The sequence below is a fragment of the Camelina sativa genome, chromosome 11 (genome assembly GCF_030686135.1).
Source record: "Camelina sativa cultivar CO46 ecotype springtype chromosome 11, ASM3068613v1".
Classification (NCBI taxonomy): domain Eukaryota; kingdom Viridiplantae; phylum Streptophyta; class Magnoliopsida; order Brassicales; family Brassicaceae; genus Camelina; species Camelina sativa.
Window position 1 is genome coordinate 37910798 of NC_141890.1, and position 20581 is coordinate 37931378.

At 39.1% G+C, this 20581-nt stretch overlaps 2 protein-coding genes and 1 non-coding gene across 3 annotated transcripts; 2 read left to right on the forward strand and 1 right to left on the reverse strand.

Moving 5' to 3' along the window:
* Positions 1–2152: 2152 nt before the first annotated feature.
* Positions 2153–2749, reverse strand: LOC109127403 (uncharacterized). The gene has a single exon (XM_019232040.2). The coding sequence runs from the start codon at positions 2747–2749 to the stop codon at positions 2153–2155; it is 597 nt and encodes a 198-aa protein (XP_019087585.2).
* A 4271-nt stretch (positions 2750–7020) lies between these two features.
* On the forward strand, positions 7021–7127 carry LOC147935101 (small nucleolar RNA R71). Its single transcript, XR_015573385.1, has one exon. It is a non-coding gene; the product is annotated as a small nucleolar RNA R71 (small nucleolar RNA).
* An 8333-nt stretch (positions 7128–15460) lies between these two features.
* LOC147935102 (uncharacterized) lies at positions 15461–16761 on the forward strand. Its single transcript, XM_087472861.1, has 4 exons — positions 15461–15762; positions 15848–15956; positions 16097–16549; positions 16693–16761. The coding sequence occupies exons 1-4, from the start codon at positions 15461–15463 to the stop codon at positions 16759–16761; spliced, it is 933 nt and encodes a 310-aa protein (XP_087328987.1).
* Positions 16762–20581: the final 3820 nt, after the last annotated feature.

Genomic DNA, 20581 nt, shown 5'->3' on the forward strand with positions numbered 1-20581 from the left:
GTATATATGATGCAAAATATGGACAGAAAAGGGTGTCTAAAACATGGAAATTAGAGAGTTATCACACCCCCAAACTTAAATCCAACTAGTCCTCTAGCAAGGAAGTAGGAGGATGAGGTTTAAAAATGGGGACTCATAACCTTTTTGTGCTAAGCAAAGGATTCAAGCTATAGTCCTTAAAGATAGTTTAACGGTGCTAAGATCAATCAACATACTTACAAATATTTTTCCTTGCTTATTGCCATGCATCGATCTAGTTCATCCTCCAACTATCAGTAAAGACTTGCAATTCCAAATAACATCTCTTTCACATTCGTTTAGGTGTTTGGCGAATTCTTGCAAATTGGAAGTGAATCAAGCTCAATCGGTTTCAAGGGTAAGGCTTTTTTGGTAGGCAGGTTTCAAACAATATCTTTGGGTGGCTTACTCTCAAAAGAAGGAATGCTAGACAGTTGTGAAAACTATATATCTAAGATTGAGAACAATTAGGGCATACAAAGCTTAACTCTTGATAATCTACCCTTTAGTCATTCACTTTCTTTTTTATATATATCAAACACCCTAGAGTAAAACTGCCCACAACCTTGATTTTAACTCTCTTTTTTTTTATAATCCCTAAGGTTTTAACTTTAAACATCTAGCTCTCTTTAAAAAATATATATATATTTTTCTTACTTTGCTAAACTCCAATTTTTTTTTGTTTTCTCTTTTTTTTTTCTAGGAGACTAGCAAGATCTTTCTCCTTTTTTTTTTACTTAGAGACTTAAAGCTAATTAAACTCAACCTTAGGGACTCTCTTCTTTAGTTTCTATTTTATTGCTCAACCCAACCCCAAATAAACATGCTAACCACCTATCTTTCAAAATTGCTTCTATTAGCTAGTCTAAATGATTCTAAACTTAGCTAAAACAAGAGCTAGTTCCTTGTCGTTCTCAATACTCTCAAGGTTTCACAACCTATAGCACAATGAAAAGGCCTCACTCAACAATTCACAACAAGGCTTGAAAGAAAGGTTTGGGTTCAAGGGTAGGGAAAAACAATTCGGTTTAAACGAAAAGGTTTGCTAAATTGGAGTATTAACCCGATTTTAGAGTTACCATGAGCAAGCATTCAAATTCCATAAGCAAGATAATTTAAGTTCAGGTTAAGTCCAATAATATAGAGATGATGCAATGTTCAAGCAAGTTTCACACAAGTGGAGGAAGCTTTCAACAGACTCAAGGTTTTAAACAAAGATTTTTCATTTTTTTCCAAAGATTGATCTAGCAACAATGAACTGTGATTAAAGGCTATAGCTTCAATCCTAAGATTGGACTTTAAACAAGGTGGTTTTAATCATTGTCCCCTAAAATGCATATGCAAGAATCCTATAAAGAGCAATCTAGACTCAGTCCTAATATGTAAATGCAACTACATGAACACTCTTTTTTATATATTTTTAAAAAATTTCAAATGTTTTTGGATTTTTTATGCAAATAGATGCAGACCCAAATGAATAAAACTAGTATGCAAAAATTTGAAATAATAAAATAAGAAAATAAAATACAATGTTAAATACATTCTCAGACCCTCCCCCAAACTTAAATTACACAGTCCCTTGTGTAAATAAAAGTCTGAAAAAGAAATCTGAGAATCACACATAGAAAATGAAACAAAATGCAATGGTATAGAAAATGGTTTGGATGAAAGTGGTACCTCATGGGGTAGTGAAGAAGGAGGTTGTGGCAGCCTCCATGCTTGCCAATGTGTACCCAGGATCATCACCGGCTTTAGCAGGCGCCGGGATTCGCTCATCAGAGAATTCGGTTATGTGCACGGACGATTTGCTCGGATCAGCATCCAAGGGGTTGATCGAGTAACGCATCTCGTAGCTCGAAAATATTGAGGAGAGGAAAGAATTAAAAACATAAGTTATATTTACAACTCTGTCGTTGGGATTTCCTCCCAAGTGAGCTTGGCTATAGTCGCTAAGCTTGACTTTCAACACTCATCAGACTGGAGCAGGGTCGGTGAGATACAGAGATGACCCCGCCTCTGTGCTCTCATTTTCCATGTATTTCTTCACTCTCTGCCCGTTTACAGTAAACTCAGTCCCATCCTTCCCGAGCAAAGTCACTGCTCCATAAGGCATAACTTCTTTAATTGAGAAGGGTCATGACCATCTCGACTTGAGTTTCCCGGGGAACAGTCGAAGCCTTGAGTTAAATAAAAGGAATTTGTCTCCAGCTCTCAAATCCTTGTGTTGGATCTTTTTGTCAGGAAAGGCTTTAGTTCGTTCCTTGTTAATCTTTGAATTATCATAAGCCTCTAACCTTATTTCATCAAGTTCGTGGAGATCCATCGCTCTCCTTTCTTGAGCAGTTTTTATGTCTAGATTCAGGAGTTTAGTTGCCCAGATTGCCTTATACTCTACCTCAACCGGAAGGTGACAATTTTTTCCATAAAGAAGCTGGAAGGGCGTTCGCACAATTGGTGTTTTGTAAGCTGTCCTGTAAGCCCATAACGCATCATCTAACTTGAATGACCAATCCTTTTTTGTGATTCCCACGATTCTGGCTAATATCGCCTTGAACTGTTTATTACTTACTTCCACTTGTCCACTGGTTTGTGGGTAAGCTGTCGCAACTTTATGCTTGACCCCGTGCTTCCGTAACAGTCCATCGAAAACTCTGTTAATGAAGTGGGTCCCTCCGTCACTGATCACTACTCTAGGGATTCCAAATCTTGGGAAAATGATGCTTTTGAACATCTTTACTACGACCTTGTGATCATTTGTCGGGCTGGTTATTGCTTCGACCCATTTTGAGACCTAGTCGACGACCACCAGGATGTACATGTTTCCATTCGAGGGTGGGTTGAAAGGTCCCATGAAATCTATTCCCCAAACATCGAAAACTTCGACTTCTAAGATTGACTGTTGAGGCATTTCGTTTCTCCTACCGATGTTACCCATTTTCAGGCATGGGTCACACCTTGTTATGAAGAGTTGAGCGTCTTTGAACATGGTTGGCCACCAAAGACCAGCTTGAAGGATCTTTTGGACGGTTTTGAAAGTAGCAAAATGACCCCCATAGGCGGACCCATGATAGTGCTCAAGTACTCCTCGAACTTCTTCCTCTGCTATACATCGTCTAAATAGGCCATTTGTCCCTTTTTGTATAAATAAGGTTCATCCCAGTAATAACTATTGACGTCTTTAAAGAATTTCTTCTTTCTATGGGCATCATATTCCTTAGGAATTTATCCGCACACCACGTAGTTCACGAAATCTGAGTACCAAGGTAGCTTAACTGACTCGATCGACCCGGTTGACTCGGGGGTCGAGTAAGCTATCGTGTGTCCCATCGTGTGGCTCATTTCCTCCAGGAAGTCGATGTGCATCAGTCTCTCTTCGAGTATTGAGTCATCTATTGGAAGTGGATCCTCAATTCTCATTCTAGACAAATGGTCTGCTACCCCATTTTCAATTCCTTTCTTGTCTAGAATCTCTATGTCAAAATTCTTGCAGAAGAAGGATCCATCTGAGAAGCCTAGGTTTGGTGTCTTTTTTTGAGTAAATGTGCCTTAGGGCTGTATGATCCGTGTAAACAATTACTTTTGATCCGACCAAGTAACTCCGGAATTTCTCAAACGCAAAAACCACAGCAAGGAGCTCCTTTTCAGTTGTCGCATACCTCGTCTGGGCATCGTCCATGGTTCAGCTGGCGTAGTAGATCACATGGAGCTTTTTATCTATCCTTTGGCCTAGCACTGCACCTATAGCGTAATCTGATGCGTCACACATAATCTCAAAAGGATGATCCCAATTAGGTGCCTGAACTATCGGTGCATTCACCAAAGCTTCCTTTATCTTGTTGAAGGCATCTACACAGTCTTTGTCGACATTAAATTCTGCTTCTTTGCAGAGGAGCCACGTTAATGGTCGCACAATCTTAGAGAAGTCTTTATAAATTGCCTGTAGAACCATGCGTGACCTAGGAAGCTTCTGACGTCCTTCACAGATTTAGGAGGTTGCAGTTGAACCATCACTTCAATCTTAGCTTTGTCAACCTCTATCCTCTTTTCTAAGATCTTGTGGCCTAGGACTATCCCCTCCTGAACCATAAAGTGGCACTCTTCCCAGTTTAACACTAGGTTGGTCTCTTCACACCTTTTGAGCACCTTGCAGAGGTTTGAAAGATAGGATGAGAAAGAGGCTCCATATACTGAAAAGTCGTACATGAAAACCTCCACCATCTCTTCTATTAAATCCTAAAAGTTGGACGTCATACATCTTTGAAAAGTTGCAGGAGCGTTGCACAAACCGAAGGGCATCCTTTTATAGGCAAAAGTACCATAAGGGCAGGTAAATGTCGTTTTCTCCTGGTCGGCAAGGTGTATAGGGATTTCGAAAAATCCACTATACCCGTCAAGGAAACAGTAGTAGGGGTGGTTAGCGAGCCTTTCCATCATCTGGTCTATGAAAGGCAGAGGAAAGTGATCTTTCCTAGAGGCCGCATTAAGCTTCCTATAGTCAATACATATTCGATGACCTGTTATTGTCCTTGTGGGAATAAGCTCATCTTTTTTTTTCACAACAGTGATTCCACCTTTCTTCGGAACACAGTGCACCGGGGACACCCAAGTACTATTAGAGATGAGGTAGATAACTCCAGCGTCGAGCAACTTCAGAATTTCCTTTTTTACCACTTCTTTCAGATTCGGATTTAGCATACGCTGAGGTTCTAAACTAGAATATGATTCATCCTCTAGGTTTATCCTATGGGTGCGGAGATCAGAAGATATACCCTTGATGTCATCTAGAGTGTAGCCTATTGCTGCTCCTCTATAATTTCTTAATTGAGTGCAATGCAATTTCAGCTCTTTTTCTGGCAAGCTAGAATTGACGATAATTGGATAGGTTGAATTAGGTCCCAAGAAAGCGTACCTTAGCCCGGACGGAAGAGGTTTGAGTTCTACTTTAGGCGCGTTTGACTCGGACCAATCATCATTGGTTTGGAATTGCGACTCGAAGTGGTGCTCGATCATCCTGCTCGACGGAATGGTCGTGTTAGTGATCGGGTTTGTGGTAGGGTGGTCTGGTGTTAAGAAACTGCATGACATGATGCAGGAGGTGACAACTGACTTGTTTAAGCTTCGTTTGTCGAGCATCATTCTCTCCTCCTCAGCCTCCCTCAGGTCCTCACTTAATTCCGGCTTGATGACTGCTCTATAGGTGTCAAGCAATTCCTTATAGAGTTATGTTTCTTGGTGTATGAATCCCTCCTCACTATCTTTTGTTAGCGCTGTCTGTAGGCAATCCCCGATTGTTACCTCCTCAAACGCCTCCTCGCGTAATTTCTCTAATTCCTCTATCCAGAAGGTTTGCCCTGCGATTGTGGGCTTTTCATAGTTTCCCGAATATTAAACTGTATAGTAAGGTCTTCCCCGAGTTTAAGATCTATCTTGTCGTTCCTTACATCTATCATTGCTCCTGCGGTGGCTAAGAATGGTCTTCCTAGGATCACTGGATCCTTTGGTTCTACATCCATTTCCAAGACCACGAAGTCGGTTGGTACATCTACTGATCCTACCTAGACTGGCAAGTCTTTCAATACTCCACTCAGAGACCTTGTAGTTCTATCTACCAGGACTAGTTGGATGTCGGTGGGCTTGAATTTCTCAAATCCAAGGCGTTTGGCTACAATTAGAGGCATTAAGCTGACTGATGCCCCCAAGTCACAGAGACAACTTCCGAACGTCAAAGGTCCGATCGAGCAAGGTAATGTGAATGATCCCGGGTCGCTCAGTTTCTTAGGTGCAGTAGTCCTCTGGATGATAGCACTACTCTCGTGATTGAGTATGACCATTCCTTGAACTTGTTTGATTCGTTCCATCACCGCATCTTTCAGGAATTTCTGGTAAGGGGGTATCAGGGTGAAGGCGTCCATTAGAGGCATGCGCAACTCGAGTTCCTTCATCTGTTTTTCGAACAATACCTTGTATTTCTCAAGAAGTTCTTTGCGAAACCGTCTAGGAAATGGCAACGGTGGCTTGTAAGGTGGAGGGATGAATCGTCTCTCTTTCTGTTTCTCCCCACCTGGTTTGTTGGTTGGTGGTGGGCTTACCGGATTATCCACTCGATCGTTTATCGAGGTGGTATGATCGGGTAGAGGGTCAGGTAGTTCTGCGGAATGGTTTGGTGGTTGAGCAGAAGTTGGTGGCTCCTCCCCATCTAAGTCATTGCTGTCCTATGTAACGGTTGGTGGTGCCTCAGGAGTTGGTAGGTGGCGTCCACTCCGGAGGGCTATTGCGAGCGTAGACCCCCGGCTTTTTGAAGTTGAAGCCAAGTTATCTGTAAGCGTTTGAATGCGAGAGCTCAAAGCATTGAACCTCATATGCAGTTTTTGGTAGTTGGCGGATAAGCGATAGGCGAGATCATCGAATCGCGCATTTCTGTGTATAGCATCGGACTTTTTAGTGGATAGGACTTGTTGCATCATTGATATCAGGTCGAGAGACGAGGAAGCTAATTGCAGATTGTGTGATGAATTTATGTTAGACGGCTGGGTTGGTGGGTCTAGTGGTTTAGCAATAGGTAGGCAACGGTTCATACCGTGTGCAGTGGTTGGATGGATAGCCTGGTGATTGAGGATGTAGTTTCTGTGCCTTGTGTTGTAACCTCCTTGATTGTTGATGTATTTCACATCCTCTGGCTGAGTACTCTCCCCATCTTGTTGCTGAAACTGTTCTTCCTCTGAGATGGAATGGACATGTTGCTGCTGGTTGAGGAGTTTGTCCAATTTGTCATTGAGTGCTTTCATATCTCTCTTGTATTTGGCATAATCCTCTCCAGAAGATCGTATGGTGCGATCATACTCCTTATTGTAGTGCCCATCAGATTGAGCTAAGTTCTCCACTAAGTCCCAACCTTCATCAACATCCTTGTTGAGAAAATTACCATTACTAGCGGTGTCTAGCAACATCCTTATCTTAGGGACTACACCTCGGTAAAGTGTACTTAGCAACGAAGCATTGCTGAATCAATGATGCGGGCATCTGCTTGTGTATCCCTTGAAACGTTCCTAAGCTTCATTGAACGTCTCGTTGCTCTTCTAAACAAAGCTGGAAATGTCATTTCTCAGCCTTGCAGTTCTGGAGTTGGAGATGAATTTGGTGAGGAGCGCCTTTTTGCATGCTTCCCAAGTTGTGATGGACTCTTTGGGTAGGGATTTCTCCCAAATATGTGCTTTGTCAACCAAAGAAAATGGGAAAAGCCGGAGCTTGAATCCATCTTCACTAACTCCATTGATCTTGGTTACGCCACAGAGCCTATCAAACTCATCTAGATGATCCAATGGGTCCTCCATTGGCAGTCCATGAAACTTGTTGCTCTGTATCATTTGGATGAGACTACTCTTGATCTCAAAGTTATTGTTTTGAACATCATTTGGCACAATGTCATGTCTTTGAGTGTGAGTAGATGGAGCACCTCCTACTCCTATGTTGGTCCTCTCTTGAGGAGCCGGTGGACCAATCTGATTATTCATGACTTCCTCAATTATTGTTGGTTGCGGTTGTGGTACTTATTGTTGACGGAGTAACCTTGATCTATTGATGTTGTCGATGAAAGGACTCAAGTGTTTGCTACCCTTGGATCGTGTTTGCATGAACTATTAGTTAACCGAGTGAGTACACAAAGGTCTGCTCGATCCAGGTGATCGAGTGACGGGTCGGGTGGGTAGTCGGGTTGTAACTGAAATGCAAAACAAAGAAACACGAAAGTAAACAAGTCAGTTCCAAACCAATGTATAGATAAGAACTTGATCTAGAAAGTGCCGAAATCTTAAATGTAGCAAATAAAATTCAACCAAATGGCAACGGCGCCAAATTGATAAGAGGATTTTCACCCAGGGTATCAATTCCCTATGTAGTTGTAGTACAAAGGGTTATCAATCCAAATGGTTGTTATGCTAGCAGATAAGATATGATCAGAAACAAGCAAGTCAACCAAGCAATAATTAGGGTTTAATCTAACAATCCTAAAATAAGTAAAGGGAAATAAAAAGGCAAGAACCGCACGACCTAAGCACTCGATGCAAGCATTCGAGTACAAGATCGGGTGGAGTGATCAGATCAAGAAGTCAAGGATGAACAGCTTGAAGGTATACACGAAGCTGATGATCAAGTACCAGTTCGGGTAAGAGGTCGAGTTATAGAATAATCAAGATAAGAAAGATCCTAAGGATGGGGTAATTGACTCATAAGTGTTCCTGACCAATTTGGGATGTCCTACATGCCTCAAGCAATTACTCCCTAGACAATGAATCTCTTAAATCTTGCTAAAACACTCTCGGGATAGAAACAATCAACCTTGGTCACTCCCCTACCCAACTCTCGTTGGAGAAACATGACCAAGCAAGCATTACAAACCGATTCATTATTGTCAATAAACTCCTTACACATCTAATCTTTTAGGCTAAGTGAGTAAATCTCTAGCATTGATTGATTCAAGCATTTCAACAACATCTCTCGATGGCAAAACACCCTAGATCTAGTCTCAACCTCTCGGTCTGAAAATAGCATTAAGAACACCAATCTAGAAAGGAACTTATATGAAATAAACATTCAAGCTAAGACATCCTAACCGATCAAGGACACCTATTTGACTATCTTATCCTTAGAAACTTTATTTCACTACTCAGATCTCATGGTAGAAAGCATAAAAACACAAATGAATGAAAATTACATTGTATTAAAACTAGGATAAAAGTAGTAGAGTACATAATCGAAATCTAAAAAGAATAGCAAAAGAAACAAAAATGAATCCTAACAAAGTGGAAAAAGTGTTTGAATCGCTCAGTCTCTCTCTCAGAAGCTCTCGCTCTCTGTTCTGAGTGTCTGCAGCGTGCTAGGGTGAGAGGAAGAAGAGGGGGGTCTATATATGGAAACCCTTTTAACCTAGCTGCCTAGTCCTGCCCGAGGGTCTGCTCGAGGCGGTGCTCGAGGATATGGTCGGGTAGTTCCTCGGGTTGTTCTTCCTGCTCTTATATCCTCCTTGCTCAGGTTGAGGCTCGGACTGTTCTTCATGCTCAATAGCTTCTTCGGGTATATGCTCGGATTTAACCTTGTTTTCCCCCATTTTAGGCTCTAAAGCACCTGTTTTCGTCCAAAATGCACAAAAGCAAGAATGCAGCACCCTAAATGGCCTAAATGCAAATTCCTACAGTTAATGACCTAAAAATGCTAAGGTTAAGATATATATAATGCAAAATATGGACAAAAAGGTTTCTAAAACATGTAAATTAGAGAGTTATAAGTTGCATTGTGGTTTGGAGAACGAATCTTGTTGATGATGGCATTCGGGAATTTATGCTAGGGCAGCTACATCGATCAATGCCAAGAGGGCATCGATCAACGCAGTCGCGAGGATTTGCGAGTAGCCAGTGCGCTGAAAGGAGTGCAATGGTCATAGCAGCTAAGGATTTGGAGGATTGCATCAATCGTTGCAATGACTGCTTCGATCGATGCAGTGGAGTTGCATCGATGGATGCAAGGTGTGCATCGGTCGATGAAAGGGATCTTGCATCGGTCAACACTAGACGTGTGTCCGTCGACATTGGTTCTCAACCAACCAACAACAGCTAGACCACAACCAACTTATTTGTGATGGTTGTTTGTATTTGGAGTTCTTATTACCTGTGTGTATAGCCCAGTAGATGAGAGAATTGCCTCACTAAGTATTTCTAGTAATACTTACGCCTCTCTTTTGTGTTGTGACATAGGTAAAGGCAAAGTGTGATCGTGCAATTAGGACAATGAAGAGGAGGATATTTTGGAGGCTTGATTTATTGTGGTCTAGCTGTAGTTAGATTGCTAAATTTGAGTCGTTAGAACATTGTAGGAAGGTGGTGATTGCTTCTTGACTTTGTTGGTTTTTGGATTGTTAGAGTTTGGATTGGATTATCTATTATTGGAGTTATTTATTAGATTATTTGTGTTGTTTATGTTATCCGATGTTGTTTAATGATGCTAGGTTGTTAGTGGGTATGAGACCATTAGAGATTTAGAATATATCTATATATATATATATATATAATGGAATGGGTTTCAGCGATGCTTCGCGGGACTGAATCGATCGATGCAAAGAGTGCATCGGTCGACATAGCTAGGGATTTGTTGGAGACGCGAGGTTGCATCGGTCGATGCAGGGAGTGCATCATTCGATGCAGGGAGAGCATCAGTCGATGCAGGGAGTGCATCATTCGATGCAGGGAGAGCATCATTCGATGCAGGGAGAGCATCAGTCGATGCAGGGAGTGCATCAGTCGATGTAGGGAGTGCATTAGTCGATGAAGGGAATGCATTAGTCGATGCAGGTAGGGATTTAGAAATTGCATCGGTCAACGGAAGTGCGCAAAGTCGACGCGTGTGTTTAGATTGTTTGGTTTGCTTGCTTTTGTGCATTGTTTGTGTTTTTCTATTTGTTTGTAGATGGGAGAATCGTCTCACGGAGTATTTATTATAATACTCACGCATCTCAATTATTGTTTGTGGTTCAGGTAAAGGCAAAGTGTGATAGTGGATGCAAGGCGATGAAGAGGAAAATGGTCTAGAGGCTCGATTGAGTATGGTCTACCCTTTATTAGGTTGCTAAAGTTGGGTCATTAAAACATTGTTAGAATGCTGGTTATTTGCTTATTGATAGTGTTGGTTTATGAATTGTTAGACCTTGATACTTGATTATTCATTATTGGAGTTATTTATTGGAGTATTGGTATTGTTTATGTTATTTTATTCTTTAAAGTGCAAAATCTTTTTTTTGTTTAAATTAAAAATCGTTGAAAAACTATTTCCTATTTAATTAATTTTACAACAACAAAACATTTTTCCAAATTTATTCAATTACATATTACCTAATTAATGTTCAAATACGTAATTAGGTGAGAAGATATTCCTTTTTAATATTTCTTTTGACTGAATCAAGAGGATTAAATTACAGATTTGTTTCCTATTCATCTTTCATCAAAATTCTAGCTTTTAACGTATGTTTATGTTACTATATATATAACTGTAATACCCGAACTCGGTACTCGGAGCTGGTCAACGGGTTGACTCATTGGCCCGACCCAAAACGCTCTTTAAATGCAAAACCACCAGTTAACAATGCAAAATAAACATTTTACTTAACCAACCTGCAAAAGAGAGAGGGATGAGCAATTGATAATTACTCAGTGAGGGAAAGCCTTAGGGCTCCCGAAGTCTCCACACCCAAATACGCTTAGACAATCACAAAGTCTAGACCTAAGATAAACAGCAATCATTGTATCCTAAATCCTGTGACACACAAACATACGCACACAGCACACAAATGAGACTATGTACGTCCCATGATACCACGTGTCAAGACACGCCAAACCGTGTATTCCTGGATTCCTCATGCTTTTACACTTCTTCCTGCACCTTTTCACTTGCATATCTGGATTCCTCGTGCTTCTCGAACTTCTTCCACGCACAACAACGCGTTGGCTCGTCAGCCAATCTTGATCTATCTGCATTCTGCGCCCGTAGACCACCACACAACTACAAGGATCTCTCCTTGCATGGCTCTCTGCAGCTCACCGCATCTACATGCCCTTGGCACCTACCTCCTCACACACAAGCACTTATTTTACCACAACAAAACATGCATTCAGGACATCATCAATCAACACGCATAAAATATCCATTTTAGTTCAATATATAATTCTAAGATACTAATTCTCTTTCTTATACTTTATAAATATATATATATATATACTTATAAATATTAATATACTCAACAAACAAATACGTTACTCACAATATATGCAACCCGTAGGTATACTCAGCTTAGCCCTAAACTAAGCAACTATCCAAACACATTTGAATATGTAGAAGACACAAACTAGTCCTCCCCTTAGCCACACAAATCAACCTCGGTTTAGCATTTGCAACAACAAATCTCGCTTTGACAACAATCTCGGTCTGCAATGGTTTAGACCAGTCAAATATTATTTCCCAATAATATACAAAATCAATATCCATGATTTAATCCATTGAACCAATCTAAACCAATGTCTCCAAATAAATTGATTTAGATATCCTTCCAATTAATTTAATTAGACTTGATTTAATAGTTAAACTAAACCAATTCTAATAATGAAAGAATTACTCAGATGTACTCCAAAGTTGGTTTATTCCTCATATTTAACAATTTTCTATCTAAAAGTTTTCTAAAAATTGCTCAAATGTTTAGTGCCTAGGGTGTAATTACAATTTACTCCTTGGGTTTAGTTTTTCGATTTTGATTAAAAAATAAAAAAAATTACACATCAGCAAATTAAAATACACATCATTTTCCCTTTTCCACGTCACTAGACAGGTTTTTTAGACAGTTTCTTCTTGTTTATATCAAAAGAGAGAGAAACTGAACAGTTTTCACTGTTCATAAACCGTAAAAAAAAAACTCTCTCTCTCGTCGTCTCTCGTCTCTCGTTGCCGAATCCTAGTTCCACCGGTGATACTCTGTCTTATTAACTCTCTTGCCGTCATTTCTCTGTCCTCGCTCGCTCTCTCTTTCTTCGTCGTCACTCACTCTTTCTTCATCGTCGATCTCTCTCTCTTCGTCGTGTTCGTTTTCGTCTATAGATGTCTTCGTTTACGAGTTCCGGTATGTGTCGAACCTTTATTTTCGAGTTTTCCGGCTTAATGTGGGTTTTTATCGATGGCTTACGACTGATTGATTGCCGCCGTCGTTAATTTACATATGACGTCTGATTTATTAGATCTATTCGATTCGATGGCTGATTTACTGTATGCTTTACGACTGATTTATGAGTTTGTTTTATTTTTCAGCTGAGTTATGTTAGACTTTACGGCTGAGGTTTGTATTGGTGACTGAGTTATTTTATGCTTTACGGCTGAGTTATGTATATGTGGCTGAGTTATTTTATGCTTTGTGTCTGAGTTTGTATGTTATGGCTGATTTGTTTTATGCTTTACTGCTGAATTATATTTATCAGATGGCTAAGGTTATTTCTGAAGAACAAGCAAGGGATTACCCCCCCCCCAAACTTTACTCAGATTTCCCTGAGATTAGAGATTGAATAGGAGAGGATACGTGGAAGAAAACCAAGGATATACCTGTTGGAGTAATGTCTAAGCTAGTTGATAGTGAATTCGTGTGGTCTAGTAAGATTGTACATGTCCTACTATGTAACCAGTTAAGGATACATAAGAAGGAGCTTTCTTTTCTCGTCGGTGGTCAACCTATCAGGTTTGACTTGAATGAATTTGCTCATATGACGGGGTTAAACATAGACCCAATGTCTACAGAAAAGTTTGAACCTGAAGAGGACTACAAAGCGTTCTTCAGACTTTTGAATGTGCCTAGTGGGGAAGGTCCAACGTTAGATGAACTCAGGGAAGGATTAAAAGTGTGTCGGGGATGGTTGCCTAATCCCCGTAGATGGTTGGGGCTGTTTTTTTCTTCAAGCCATTGGACTTTATGCCTTGCATCATAACTATAGAATACCATTTGAAAGTGTGAAAAGAGTTTTTGATGATGAAGCCATGAAGACTTATCCGTGGGGTCAGTCATTATTTGAAGCTCTTGTTGATTCTATAAAGATGTTGAGGCGTATGGGAAAGTCATACACCCTTAGTGATTTTACACCCGTGTTACAGGCTTGGGCATCTGAGTCAGTCAAATGCTTTGGAGAACGATTTGGGAATGTAAAAACTGAAAATCGTGGCATACCGTTGCTTCAATGGTTTGGAAATCATACACATTCAACGATGGAATCAGTAATTACTGAAGAGGTCAAAGTGCTTGGTGACGTAAGGTTTATTAGTGGTTGAGTGATTGTTTATTAGTGGCTGAGTTATTATTTAGTAATGGTTGCTTTATGATTTAGTAATGGCTGAGTTATGATTTAGTAATGGCTGAGTTATAGTTTTTGATGGCTGAGTTATTATTTAGTAATGATTTAGTAATGATTTAGTAATGGCTGAGTTATGATTTTGTGATGGCTGAGGTATGATTTAGTAATGGCGGAGTTATTTTTTGTGATGGCTGAGTTATGATTTTTTGATGACTGAGTTATGATTTAGTAATGGCTGAGTTATGATTTAGTGATGGTTGAGTTAAAACATACTGATGGGTTTCATAATCTCTTATGTTACAGCTGCGTGTGAGTAAACTAGTTATGAAGGATGATTTAAGCGAGCTATTTCATACTTGATCGAATGATCCAAGACATACATGAGGATAAGTTTGTTAAAGGTTTTTGGGATGTTAAGGGGAGTGATAAGAAGAAAAAGCTAAAAGCTAAAGCAGTTGTTGAGTCTGAATCTCCTCCCGCAAAGAAGCTAAAATTCTAGAAGGTGGAAGTTTCCAACAATCAGGGTGGTGAATCTGGTGAAGGAGCTGCACAGAAGAGGAAGAAGAAGAAGAAAGGAATAAAGGTAAGTGATATGGTGTATTGTGAGTTTATATTTTATATAACCTTTCGTTAGCTTGTTTACGACGGTTTGTGTATTTGTTTCAGTATGCTAGTGAGGAGGAAGATGCTGGGGAAGATGTGTCGGTTAGTACTCTCGTTGAGTTGGTGTCGAATTTAAACTCAATGTTTGACACCGTTGATACAAACATTGCAAATATATCTGTGAATCTGGAGAAGAAGATTGGAGATAGAATAGAATTGAGGATGGATGAAAGGTTTGGCCTAAGGATGACCGGCGTTGAAAAAAGGCTTGGATCTTTTGAGAGGGAACTCAAACAGATAAAAGAGCACGTGCTTTCCATGGGTGTTGGGCAAACTGGCCAAAACACGACTGATGCGTTTTCAAATTTCAAAATAAAGGACCTGGTACCACCGGGCCTTTTGGCAAAACTAAAGACAACACAAGGTCCACCAGAAGTTCCACCCAAAACGCATCATAACTACTCTTTCACCAGTCCTCTGGTAATGTCTGATTAATGTTAATTTTATGGCTGATTTACCAAAATGTTTAGGTTGAGTTATCATTATCTTAATTGTCTTCGCTATGTTATACAGGTAAAGAAATCTGGTAATGACAGTGGTTTGGCTGGGGTCAGTAAGAATCTGAATACTGAGTTTGATAAAGATGATCCTCTTGATTTCATTGAGAAGTCTCCAGCTGTTACGAAACCAACTGCTACGAAACCACGGCCTTACACGAGGAAAAATGCAAAAGAAATAGAGGCAAAGAAGGCGAAAGAGTTGGTGGCAAAGAAGGCAAAAGCTGATGAGGTTGTGGATAATCAGCAAAAGAAAAGAGGTAGAAAGTCTACTAATCCTACTGAGCCTACTAATCCTACTACTAAGCCTACTGCCGTGAGGCCGTTGCAATTTTTGAACCTGAAGAAAAAGTTGAAGAAAAGGCCGAAGCTGATGCAGACGCTGGTTCTGACGCTGCTGACAGTAGTGTATGTGAGATGATAGAACAGTTTATGACTGAAAACGAATACTTTGAACCTGAATTAGAGGAAGATGAGGAGGAAAAGATTAGGCTTGATAGAATTAAAGTTATAAGGATGGAGAGTGTTAAGCTGTCACCGGATGGAAGTGCATTGAATCCACAACAAGATCATCCAGCAAGGATTTTTCCTTATATTGGAGACAACGGACTAACGTGCATGAGGAAAAACTATGTACCTGGAGGTGGAATATATGATCCTCTGGCACCGGTTGATCCGGCCAAGTTGCAAAAACTTATGGAGTACCTAAAGACAGTCGAGTATGACCCTTTAGAGCCTTTTGTTTTTAACAAGTTAATCACAGCTTGTTACAATTATATTAACCTGTGTTTATTTGTTTGTTAGGAATCAACCATTAGGCAAGGCAACAGTCAAAATTGAATTCTATAGGATTTTCATCACCGAAAAGAACTGGCCAGTGAAGGACACCGAATTTGGGTGGCTGTCTGATGAAGTAAGTTTAACTTGATGTCTGAGTTATTATTGTTTACGGCTGAGTTATGAAACACAAAGGCTTAGTTATTGTTGTCGTTGTCTCAGTTATAATACATAATGGCTAAGTTGTTGTTTACTATTCAGTGTTATTTTTTACAGCACATGGGCGCGTTTATGAGACTTCTCAGGATTAGGTACAAACGAGATCCCTACCCATTCCACAACAAACGCATTGTGTTTATAGACCCATGGTTCACCAGTATGATGGTTCATGACTATGCACAGTTCACGATAAAACCCAAAATGTTTAAATTCAAGGGAATTAGTTACGAAGAGTTTGTTAGTGGTTTGATTCCACAAGATCAACCGACTAATATGAAGTGGATAGAAGATGTGGATGACCTGTATATTACTCCACAAACTGGAGGCGATCACTGGGTGGCGCTGCACGTGGAACTCATCAGGGGGCATATTGATTGCTATGATAGCATCGTGGGACAAGTAACCAAAGAAAGTCAGACTAGAATATTGAATGCTTATAGGGCGTTTACGAGGATGATTCCAGCAATAATGAACGATCTAGTTCCTCACAAATATCGTACACCTAGTTCAGTCAGTTTACCTTCATGAGGAGGCGTGTCTCCAAGGTTCCTCAAAACGTACAGGTTGGTGATTGTGGCGTGTACGCGTTAAAGTTTGTAGAATGTCTAGCGCTTGGTTTGTCTTTCGATGGAATATGTGATCAAAATATCCAGGCTATACGTGTTAAAATGGCAGCAAATATCTACGATGAGGCACCTGATTTTAAGAATCAGTTTGAATAATGCATTATGTCCTTTGTTTTGTTTCTTTTGGTATGAATTGTACTTGGATATGTATAACATTTGGATTTCTTTTGGTAGGAATTGTACTTGGATATGTATAACATTTGGATTTCTTTTGGTAGGAATTGTACTTGGATAAGAAAGTCCTTTGTTTTGTCTATTTTCAAAGTTATGGCTGATTTACAGTTAAGTTACGGCTGAGTTATATACTTCACACGGCTGAGTTACGAATTACGGTTGAGTTATGTACTTAAACGGCTGAGTTATGGTGGTACGGCTGAGTTATGAGATATGAAATTGTACTATTCGTTCTTTCCTTGGTATTTCGTTCTGTCAGGTTCCTAATAAATTATCCAATTACAACGTCTCTCGATATTACAAAAAGTGATTTAGTGCTTTAGTAATTAATTATGTGCCTGCTCAGATCCGCACGCATAATATATTCATAAAGTCAGCTTGTCTCATAATATGTTATTCAAAATAATTGAAATATTTGAATTCAAATTTCGAATAAAAGAAATAAAAAAATTTCCAACAATTGACTAAATGGCTGAGTTATGATATATTTGTAAATTTAAATTATTATAACTCAAAATTTAAATTTATCATGGAAATATGAATATTAATATTATTATAACCAATAAAAAGTAATAATTATAGACAAAGAGTGATTTTTAAACATTCTGATCAGAATATGTAAAACATTCTAAACATGACATTTAGGGGTTAGGGTTAGGGTTAGGGTTTGAGTAACATTATGGGTTTTGGTTCTAATGTGTTTCGTTTAAGGTGGTAATTTGGATATACTATTATGATAACCATTTGAATATTTTAAAAATCTTTTGAAATTACTTTCCGGTTATATACGGTGATGGGTCGGGTAGATGAATATATAATCATAAATAACCCAAAATATATTGTACTTAAGTAGATTAACCGAAAGAAATCAAAAATAAACGAAAATAACCAAAAATAATACCAAAGTGGGAAAATTTATTTTTTCGGTTCGGTTCGGTTCGGTTTGGTCGATTATTTAATCATTCTAAATTGAGGGTTGGCTGAGTTGCATTAATTACGGCTGAGTTATGATAAAGAAATGGCTGAGTTAGAAAATAGATTGATAAAACACTACTACATAGAGAGTTCATACCAATTCCAAAAAAAAAAAAAAGGATCTTGAATAAGCTCACATATACTTGTTGATAACTCTCTAATTTACATGTTTTTAGCATCCTTTTTGTCCATATTTTGCATTGTTCATACCTCTAACTTAGCATTTTTAGGTCATTTACTGTAGGAACTCACTTTTAGAGCATTTAGGGTGTTGTATTTCTGCATTTACATATTTTGAATGAAAACAGGTGCTAAAGAGCCAAAAATGGAGAAAAACAAGGACAACTCGAGCATGTACCCGAAGGAGCCATCGAGCTGCAAGAACAAGTCTGAACCCCAACATGATCGAGGAGGATCCAAGAGCGCATGAAGAGCAACCCAAAGATCCACCCGAGGAGTAACCCGACTTCACCCTCGTGTACCCCATCGAGTAGATCATCGGGCAGGTCTAGGAAGCTAGGTCAAATGGGTTTCCATATATAAACCCCCTCTTCCCCTAGCTTGCAAAGGAGCACGCCGCAGACCCTCAAACCAGAGAGCGAGAGCTCCTGTGAGAGAACTGAGCGACTCAACATTTTTCTTCTTGTTTTGCATTTTTGTTTTGTAGTTTTCTTAGATTTCTATCCTTTACTTTCTCTACTCTACTCTATCTTTTAATACAATGTCATTTTCTTTCATTTTGATTGCCTTGTTATTCGCTTCTATGTCCAAGTAGTGTAGTAAAATTTCTAGGGATGGGATAGATGATTTTGTGTTCTTGATCGGTTAGGATGCTTTAGTTGATTGTAAATGATTGATAGATTGCCTTTTAGATTGGTGCTCTTAATGTTGTCAACAGACCGAAAGGTTGAGATTAGATCTAGGGCGTTTACAAATGCTACAGGCCGAAAGGAGTATATAAAATGCTTGATTTAGCCAATGCTAGAGGTTTACTTAACTCTGAGTAACAAAATTAGATGAGTTTAAGTCTACTAATAATAATGAATCGTTCTTAATGCCTGCTTGTTCATATTGCTAGTGCGACAGTGTGGTAATGTGTTCAAGGTTGATTGTTGCTAGTGCGAAAGTGTGGTGACAAGGTCTTAGAGGTTCATTGTCTAGGAAATAATTGCTTGAGGCATGTAAGGCATCCGTACTGGTCTAGAACACTTAGTATTCGATTACCCCAATCCTTAGGAACTTTCGTATTTTATTTATTTGCATTTCTTTCACTTGCTCGACTACTTACCCGATCATGTACACGATAACCTGTATCGAGTAATACCTCGAGCTGTTCATATCTTACTTGCATACTCGATCACCCCACTCGATCATGTACTCGATTGCTTGCATCGAGTGCTTAGGTCGTGTGGTTTACTTGTTTATTTTAGGAATCGTTAGAACCAAAACCCTAATTGCTTGGCTTGACTTGCATTGTTCTGATCATATCCTTCCTGCTAGCAATACACAACCATTTGGATTGATAACCCTTTGTACTACAACTGCATAGGGGATTGATACCCTGGGTGAAAACCTGTCTATCACTTGTTCAAGCTCTCAAACTTCTTCTCTAGCCCGTCATATTTCTTTTCCATATTGACGATCATTTCTTCTTGAGTTTCAATGCGCTTCTTGGCTGCATCCAAGTCCTGCTACATCTCATTCTTCTCCTCCTGAATATTGGCAAACTCTTCGCGCAATGCATCAGTCCACCACCTCTCGAACCGCAGCCTTGATTGGGACCCTTAAAAGTAGTACATAACTCATATTACATTATATAAAAAAATCAAGAAGCAGAACACAAAAATAAGAGTACAAAAATCTTTACATCTATGATTTCATACGGACAACTCAAATAAAGTTCTCCTTTCATGCTAGGATCATTAGAAGTGGCAACGAGAACCACCGCACCACAATTACACCCAACTAGAACGCCCTTGTTGCGCCTCCGGATTTCGTCGTACCTCATTTTCATCTTTATTTCCTTACGATTAAACTCCTACATTACCACAAACACAATATTAAGATAATGCATTGAGATTTCAGATGGTCCAGAGATCTACCTTAGTTAGTGCTTCAGAAGCAGTTTTCTTATCAGCCTTGGAGTTGCCGCCGTAGATATCTCTCTGCGCCATCATCTTGAATCGATTACTAAAGCACTAAATCACTACACTCCCATCATTTATACTAAAAAAATAAATTGAACGACGTCGTTTAACAGTAATATACGTGACGGTTGAGTTATGTACTTTGCACGACTGAGTTAGGATAGTATACTAAATTAACAATGATGTTACGACTGAGTTATGCAACAACCATATTAATGGTGTTACGGCTGAGTTATGCAATGGCCATATTAATTTATTATATACCTCCTCGAGAATACAAAAAGTGTTGTTGGGGAAACACAAACAATAATTATGTTTCTTGTTTACATCCACACACGTAATACATATATATTTTTAACGATTTATTTTTAAAAAGGAATTCAACTTTGAATTCGAATTTTTGAAATTTAGTAATAAAAAAATTTCCAAACAATTGACTAGATGGCTGAGTTATTGACATGGTGATGGCTGAGTTATGAGATAATTATAAATTAAAATTATTATAACTCAAAATTTAAATTTAGAATGGAAATATGAATATTAATTTTATTATAACCAATAAAAAGTAATAATTATAGACAAAGAGAGATTTTAAAACATTCTGATCAGAATATGTAAAA